Genomic DNA, 8843 nt, shown 5'->3' on the forward strand with positions numbered 1-8843 from the left:
CGTGTTGCAGATAATGAGAAACGATATTGCACTGTGCAGCTCCGTTATTTAAAACATATTGGTTGTTGTAAGTTTGATGGAGGTTGTGTCTGCAGAACTAATTGATATTTGCAACACACTTTCATTGAAATTTATTATACATAGATTAAATATAGAATATTCATACAATGTGACATACAAATTTATTATTTATACAAAAATTATGTTGTTGTATTACGTAAAATAGAAAAGAGTTTCATTCATTATCTGAATACATTATCAGAATACATTTACCCGCATCATTATAACGAATACAGGGCGCTCGAAATCGCCGCGATAAATCATGGAAAAGAGAAAATCGATCTTCACGCCCATTTCTGTGGGGAATCGGCTGGCTCGCGGCCACGCTCCGAGCGTAAGAGCTCGCGATCAAACAACGCGGAGCGGGCTTAACAATTTTCGCCTGCCGACGACGACGCTCCCATTCTTGCAGCCCGTTAGGCAAGGCTTCAGGTATGCAAGGTGTTCGGAGTGCAACGGAGGTGGGGAGAAAACGACGAAAATGCATCAACCAGAGCACGGCCCGCGGCCGATTCACCCACGTCAAGCCGACCGGCCGATCGAGTTTCGAAAGTACCTGTACTCGTACGATCGTGAGTACACCGGTGATGCAACTTCATCGAACGCCGCCAATGATCTGAATTTTAAATCGCGCGAGACCCGATGCGACGGGGACATTAAATTATTCCATCGGCGCGTATGTAAAGTGTCTCATTTAGCTTATTAAGCGAGTGACGGGCCCAGAAAGAAATTTCCACGCTGTGTACTCGGGTTTAGTGTGGCTTGTCGGAATTTCATACTATCTACGGACATTTCGAATTATCTCGATCATTGTATCACTTCTTTTTGGCATACGATTCTCTGTTTTAATAGTTAGAAGATATAGTTTACATTCGTGTACACACTACGCCATGATAAAGTGAAAGAATTATTGATCGGATTAAGAAGAAAACAAGAATACACTAACTAGAAGTGAAAGATAAATAATTAAAACACAATTAAAACATATGCTATTTACATTGTGAATAAATAATTAAGAAATTCATTTAAAGGAAAGTATCGCAATAGAATTTCATAAACCGGAAATTCTTAGCTTCGTTGCTTTATGATTGGAGACCTCGAGTTATTGAGCTTTCCGTTTTGTTGTCGTAGGTTTCGGTATAGTACTCTGCACATGAGCATACTTGGGATTTTTTGTGGTGATTGGGGATTTTTTCATTAGCACGGTTGTCGTCGTCGATGGTGAACGATTCTTGGGCTGTTGAATGGTGGCGTTCGGAGATCGTACCGTCGAAGTAACCGATATGGAACGCCTTGTGCAAATCGTACTCTTTTCAACCTTCATCCCCGAGTTCAATTTCGAGGACGTGGGTGTCCCAGGGATACCTGCCGAGGATCTTCTCAGCTTAGTCGGCGGCATTGGTCTTATCAAAGTCGAGGTCCGACCCAATCCTGGGAAACCTCCGATGGAAGACAGTCGTCGAATCGGTTTCGTTGATTGCGGACATACTTCCTGCGGATTTTAAGAGGTTTTTTCTTGATTAGTATCGACCTGGAGGCGAATAGTCAAATTGAAATACAATTAATCATACTCTTCTGCCGGTTACAGTTATTCAAATTTATAACACGATTCTCATTAACAAAAATTGTGGTTTTGTCACAATTCAATTTCTTAAATATCAAGTTAGAGTATTTGCTACAGTTTCAAATTTTAAAGAAATATATCAAATTAGAGCCGAATAAACGATTCTTCATAGTCTCCTCTTTACGTCAAGTTAGAGGTGAATAATAAAATAAAATAAATATATGCTCTTCCATATTCTTCAGCCTATTACAATTATTGCAATTTATAATTTTCTTTTCTCGTTAGCTGAAAATTGTGGTTTACTTAGAATTTCATTTTTTAAATGAACACATCAAGTTAGAGTATTTGATGTAGTTTGAAGTATTTAAATAAATATACCAAGTTAGAACCAAATAACAAGATAAAATTAAAATAGTGTTCATATTCTTCTCTTTACGTCAAGTTAGAGGTGAATGATCAAATAAAATAAGTCAGTCTATTACAATTATTGCAATTTATAATCTTTTTTCTTGTTAGCTGAAAATTGTGGTTTGCTCAGAATTTCATTTTTTAAATGAACACATCAAGTTAGAGTATTTGATGTAGTTTCAAGTATTTAAATAAATACACCAAATTAGAACCAAATAACAAGATAAAATTAAAATACTGTTCATATTGTTCTCTTTACGTCAAGTTAGAGGTGAATGATCAAATAAAATAAGTCAGTCTATTACAATTATTGCAATTTATAATCTTTTTTCTTGTTAGCTGAAAATTGTGGTTTGCTCAGAATTTCATTTTTTAAATGAACACATCAAGTTAGAGTATTTGATGTAGTTTCAAGTATTTAAATAAATACACCAAATTAGAACCAAATGACAAGATAAAATTAAAATACTGTTCATATTCTTCTCTTTACGTCAAGTTAGAGGTGAATGATCAAATAAAATAGAAATATGTTGTAGTGAATGGTATGAGAATGATGAAACTCAGTGTCGAGTTCATCTGAGAAATGTGAATGGCGGTGTCATCGAGTGTGAAATAATGAAAGAGTAAAGTAAATTTGTCAACCTTTTTCACATCATCGATCCTCGATACAACGTTGCTAGCGCAATCTCGCAGCTCGTCAAATTTTTTCAGGATTCTTTGCAGTTCATTAGCAGACGCATCGGCTTCGATAAAAGTGTTGCTGATTGTTTGATCAGCGTCGACTTTAGCCTTCTCCTCTTCGCGAATAAAAGTGTCGGATTTGCCGATTTTGGTCACGTGAATCGCTGGACTCGACCGTGATATGAACTGTGAACACGAAAATATTGATTTCACATCACTAACATTGCAACGATCGAACAATCGAAACAATTCAGATTCAATCACCACAATTATTAAATTACACAATTAAATATTTCACTACATTAATCCTATAATATAAACTACATTAAATACATTTGAATAATAAAATAGAATGAAAAATATATTTATTATCACCCGTAAACTTTATATCAGATGATTGCATTAGTTCGTGCCCGATTTGAAAATAAAATTCAATGGCTAAATTTTAAAGGGAGTTAAATTTCCTACAATTAGAAAAGAATAGTGAGTCTATATAATTTTTGTTACACTCCGCTCTGCAGTATAGTTATGCGACATCAATGAAAATCGGGCACGAACTTGTGCAATCATCTAATAATTAAATAGAAAAATTTCAAGCAGTGAAAAGGAACTTTAGTCATTTCTATCAGATCAATGTTATACATATTTTTATAAGTACAGATTAATAACTCAAATAGGTTAAAGAATCCAGGAATAAACACTGTAGACCCCCATTACAGGAAAAAATAAAATGACATCTTTAGCAACTCTACAAACACTTTTTCCCAGCCAAGGAAACATTTCGTAGACGATACCAAAGATTGTCTTTGCTATTAATAAACACCTTCATCTCTTCGATTGTGGTTTCATTTCCCGTATTCTCGTCAATATCCATTTCTTCTTGACTCTTCGATGCCAGCTCCTCAACTTTAGTCGCGGCATCTTTGTCTTCAGCCATTAAGGTGTCTAACGACCTATATCTAAAATCATACATTCGAATGAGACACAATTAGAAGGGATTCTTAAACACAGGGAATATTTGAACAAATTTGCATGATATTAACAACCTTCCCAGAGATGTATTGGGTGTATCCAGGCTGGATTTCTGTATCATTGGCGCAGAGGGAGTACAAACTGCAATCCCTGTCGCAGGTGTTTTCACTGAAGAATAATCTGGCATAGCCAGATTCACGCCGAGAAGCACTTGCTCGACATTGTGTATAGCGCTTGCTATTTGCTGGTTTGTTAAGAGGGGAGCTGATGTTCCATCCTCCTGCAATGATTAAAAACTGATTTGATTAAGTTGTGTCAATTCAAATTTCACAGTTGTAGGGCGAAAATCTTTAAATGTATTTTCAGTTCCCATTTTAAAGGAGAATAGGAAATTAGAAAAATTTGCATTACTGGTAGAAAATATAAGCTTAACACTTTATCTACCGGAAGCCTATTAATAGGATTGTTAATAATTGTGCTGTACAGAAAGAAAGCTTAGAAATTTTCTTCCACATTGCAATCTTGAATAAAACTATTAGATGACTTTATTGAGAGTGACTTGCTAGTTCAAAATGAAAATTGCTGTTGCTGTTTAACGATTCAGTAAAAAGTGTTCAGGCATGAACCATAGATTTTTCAAAATTATGCAATAATTACCGGTTGTAATGTGTTAAAATAGTGTGAAGGAAATCTTGAAGGATTAACTATAAACAAAATTCATAACTTTCACTTTGATGCAGCAACTTGATATTGCCATTCTGTAGATATTATAAACTATATATTCAATTACAATATACCGAATTTATATGTATTTTTTAAATATTTGCACGAATTCTCTTAGTTTAATAATAATGTTTTAGATTTTGCACATTTTTGCAAAACATAGTGACCAACATTTTAGCTATAAATTGTAGCTGGAAGGTAGCTACACACTCGTATTTAAATTTTAACGGAATCATTGTAATATATGTAACTGCTTCCACATAAATTTAATTATTATAGAGCACGTCAAGAGAATTGTCGTCAGAGCACAATTTAAAAAGAACAGTGACACTTGTACAGAATGATCCACACCACATTGTCGCAAAATTAATCTTCCATATTTCCGCAACACTTTATTCCTTTTTTCATCAACGAATTTGTGCAGAAAGAAACGAATACATTACGTTCGTAACAGGGGTCATCCAGCGGCGAAGAAACAGAGAGAATTCTTCTGCAAATCTCACGTGATTCATTTCGATGTTCTTGCGAAACGGTTCTCCTAGTACGAAAAATTTGGCCGAACTGGCTACGAATGAGCTCGACCAGTGACACCGGAATGCCCTAATTACGTGTGATGTTTACATCAGTATCGTATGATAGGTAATCAAGCTCCCCGGTCTTCAATTTGTAACGCAAGAAGCTTAATCGACTTAATTGTTTCTTTGTTAAGAAAAGAGGACAGATTGTTCACCGCGAATAATTGTCGTTGGAGTACAATGTAAAAGGAACAGTGACTTTACATTGTCGCAACATTTATTTTTTCACAATCTTCAATATTTCCCTAACAAACTACAGAATAAATCATATCACTGTATTTCTTTTTTCATCAACAAAATTGTTCAGAGGGATTGGCAATTGAAAATCCGTTAACGAATTTCAATTAAACAATTCAATAAGAAACAAATACATTACGTTCGTAACAGGCTCCATCCAGCGGCAAAGAAACTGAGTGAATTCTTCTGCACATTTCAATTGGTTCATTTCGAAGTTCTTGCGAGACGGTTCCCCCAGCACGAAAACATTTAGCCTTACTGGCTACGAATGTGCTCGACACCGGAATGTCCTTATTACGTATGGTGTTTATATCAGTACCGTATGATATGTAATTGAGCTCCCCGGTCTTCAATTTATAAGAAGAAGGAGAAGCTTGAGAAAATTTCCAGAGAATGGTTCGGAGGAAGAAACGGCAGAAAATTCGAACGCTGTATGTTCAACTGTGCTTGCACAAGCAAACGCTATGTCTAGCTTTGTTTCGAGCGCATTTTAGCAATTGGAACTCTGTTCTGGCTAATTCTCGCCTGTTTGGCGAATGGATAAAGCTTCCGTAAGTTAACACAGACTGCTATTTGTCTTTCGGCAGAGCATCCCGCTGGAACGGCACGGCAAAAATGTGGAAGTTTCGGAACCAAGATCATTCACCATTACCACGCTACAAATGCAATTCAAATCCTGATTCTTAACGCCCGAAGTTTCAAATTTTAAGTATTATTAATGTGTCGGATTCATATGAATTTTTGCTAGATCGTGTGTAATTTTATGCTTTGTATTTTCATTCATGAGTTTAGAAGTTTCTTGAGCTGATCAATTGTTCGATAAGCAGCAGATGCATTTAACCCATTTAATATTTTTACATAATGTAACATAAATTGATCTCTTTCTTAAAATATAATGTTACTGATAAGTTGATTAAAAGTTTTACGAAAAAATGAGTGAAATGTTATATCCTAGGATCCTTTATTCGGATTTTTCATGTTACATAGTTCAAAAATGATTTAGCCGACCAAGTTGCACGGTACGTACCGTGGATATTTATATTCCTTCAGCGAGTAACCTGAAGAAACTTCCAGTCAAAAAACTTTCGGAATCAACTGGAAGCTCTCGGCAAAGTTCTCGTTTTAAAATTCCCGGGGAAACATTGTTAGAAAAGTTGCAGTGGGCAACACAGAAGCGGGGGAAGATTAATTTTACATTCTAACGATGTAGAAAGATTGCTGTTCCCCGAGAGAATTTATAAAGCTTCAGCTGAAAACTGAGACTGTGAATATCTTGGTAACATAAATATTATTCTTAACGAAAAACGCAGACCAATCAGAGCTACGGACGGATTCCGGCTCGGCTAATGCTAGCGTCGCACTTAGCGAAACCAATCGCTGAGCCGGAACCCGTCTGTTGTAGCCGCGCTGTGATTGGTCTGAGATTTTTCCCGGAAGAAAAAAGTTGGTTGACAATCAAAAATAAAATACAGTGGATGTATAAAGTATTCGTACACCTTTTAAGAACTAATAACTTTTTTATAATTGTACCAAACAACCTGATTTTTTATAATCAATTAGAGGCATTGGTTTACGAAATGATATGCAAGAAAAATTTTCCAAAAATTATCATTTACAAGGTTACATGCAGAAATAAAAAAGGCATTTTTTAAAACTTTTTTCTTTGGGCCCTTAATAAAAATTTAAAATATATATTTTGTAGATTGATGTTAGTTATACACATACAGAAAATTTCATCGAAATCGGTTGACGCAGGAAAAAAACGACACGCACCGAAAGATGAACGATTCTGTTTATTTTAAGCAGAAACTGATCAAAAGTCGTGTAAAACTTCGATTTTCACCATTTTTTAACCACTTGTAGCTCGTATGTATGTTAATCGATTTCGATGTAATTTAAAGCATGTGTATAACTAACATAGATCTACAAAACATATATTTTAAATTTTCATTAAGGGCCCAAATAAAAAAGTTTTAAAAATTGCCTCGTTTATTTCTGCATGTAACCTTGTAAATGATAATTTTTGGAAAATTTCTCTTGCATATCATTTCGTAAACCAATGCTTCTAATTGATTAGAAAATATCAGGTCGTTTGGCACGATTATAAAAAAGTTATTGGTTTTTAAAATGTGTACGAATGCTTTGTACCCCCACTGTATATTAATTTTCTCATTGAGAAATGGATTAAAGAACGTCATTGCTTATGGAATGACCCAAATATATTGTTATTAATCCATTTAAATTTACAGTTTGCAATTCACCTTCGATTTAAATATTGCAATATGTCGGACCGGGAGATGAATACAGCCCCGCGACCCGATTGCGAAAGGAGAAACGCGATTCATAAACCTAAATAAAATTGATTGCCGGAGGAAGACGGGCAGAGATACTAATTTCACCGTGGGTAATTAAAACAGCCGTCTGCGAGTCACGATTTCAATTGCAGAAAACGCCGCGCCGCGCCGTTTCTGGATCGACCGGGACAAAAGGTGCAATCGATACTGGAGCACGGGCCGCGGGGAATCGTTCCTCTCGTTAGAGACAAACGGAAACAGTTAATTAAGTCACTCGGGACACGAGCGGCTCGTTTCTGACGCCAGCCGCCGCCGCGCCAGTACAGAATGCGGGATAATCGACCCACTTCTCGTGACATTTCTGCCATTTTCTCGGCACCGCGTTTCTCGCTGGAGAACGGGCCCGCGATTATGCCATGTTTGGCGTAAACGCCGATCGGGACCAAGAACTTCGAACGCCTTACCTTGAGGCGGCGGCGAGGGCCCGGTCCAGTACAGCGAACAAATTTTCTTGACAGCGAGAATGGTCCGGATAAATTACGTGGCCGTTTACGGTTGTCCGCTGAGAGCAACTCTCTTGAGCGCGAATTGCGCACAGAACGTGCACTTTCGTGTTAAAAGAATTTTCAAGTTTGCAAAGAAGTTATGGCGTACTGTATCTTGTGCAGTTGTCTGTCGATTGTTGCCAATCCTCAGACCATTCTCATAAATATGTAATTAATGATAGTTAGGACTACGTAATTCCTCAATTTTTTGAATCACATTTTCGAAAGCAGGTATTTCTTGCAAATTAATCTTTTTACTGTCTCTAATGCAGCCAGCTGTTCATTTAATTAAATCGTCGAAAACTGAGTAACTGAATGACGATTTTGATACTCCAGGTCGAAGTAGACCCGGTTTTTGATGGCGGAAGGCGTAATATAATGAGAATTCTGATGTGCACTTTGGTGTTGAAAGAATTTCAATGTTTTTTCAATTCAATTTTGTTTGCCTCGCCAACGAGAATACATTCTCATTGAATAGTTTAAGGTAAAGACATCTTTAGCAGAAAACATTGAAAGCTGATCGTGATAGTCCTGTTGTTGGTGGCAGAAGAACCTGGAAGCGGTTTAATGGTGTTTACCAGGGAGCGGCGCTGAACCAGCAGATTTCGGTCGTCCACTTTGCCGATTCGCGACGGTTTCACCGTTCCCCGAACAATCTACGAACGGTGCGTTCCCGTAGTAAACGCGTCGGTTCCCCGAGCCTGCCAATTATTCCCTGCCACACGTCGGCAAGCTGATGGAGCAGCCCGCGAAAGAGGCGTAGGGACGTGATAAATCTCCCTCG

At 37.0% G+C, this 8843-nt stretch overlaps 1 protein-coding gene across 1 annotated transcript; it reads right to left on the reverse strand.

The window, feature by feature from the left end:
- Positions 1 to 279: 279 nt before the first annotated feature.
- Positions 280 to 4960, reverse strand: LOC143211368 (uncharacterized). Its single transcript, XM_076428974.1, has 5 exons — positions 4852 to 4960; positions 3760 to 3965; positions 3537 to 3672; positions 2675 to 2899; positions 280 to 1552 (listed from the first exon to the last, which is right to left on the reverse strand). Exons 1-5 carry the CDS (start codon positions 4918 to 4920, stop codon positions 1163 to 1165), a joined length of 1026 nt encoding a protein of 341 aa, XP_076285089.1. The 5' UTR covers positions 4921 to 4960; the 3' UTR covers positions 280 to 1162.
- Positions 4961 to 8843: the final 3883 nt, after the last annotated feature.

Source organism: Lasioglossum baleicum, chromosome 8 (genome assembly GCF_051020765.1).
Source record: "Lasioglossum baleicum chromosome 8, iyLasBale1, whole genome shotgun sequence".
NCBI classification, from domain to species: Eukaryota; Metazoa; Arthropoda; class Insecta; order Hymenoptera; family Halictidae; genus Lasioglossum; species Lasioglossum baleicum.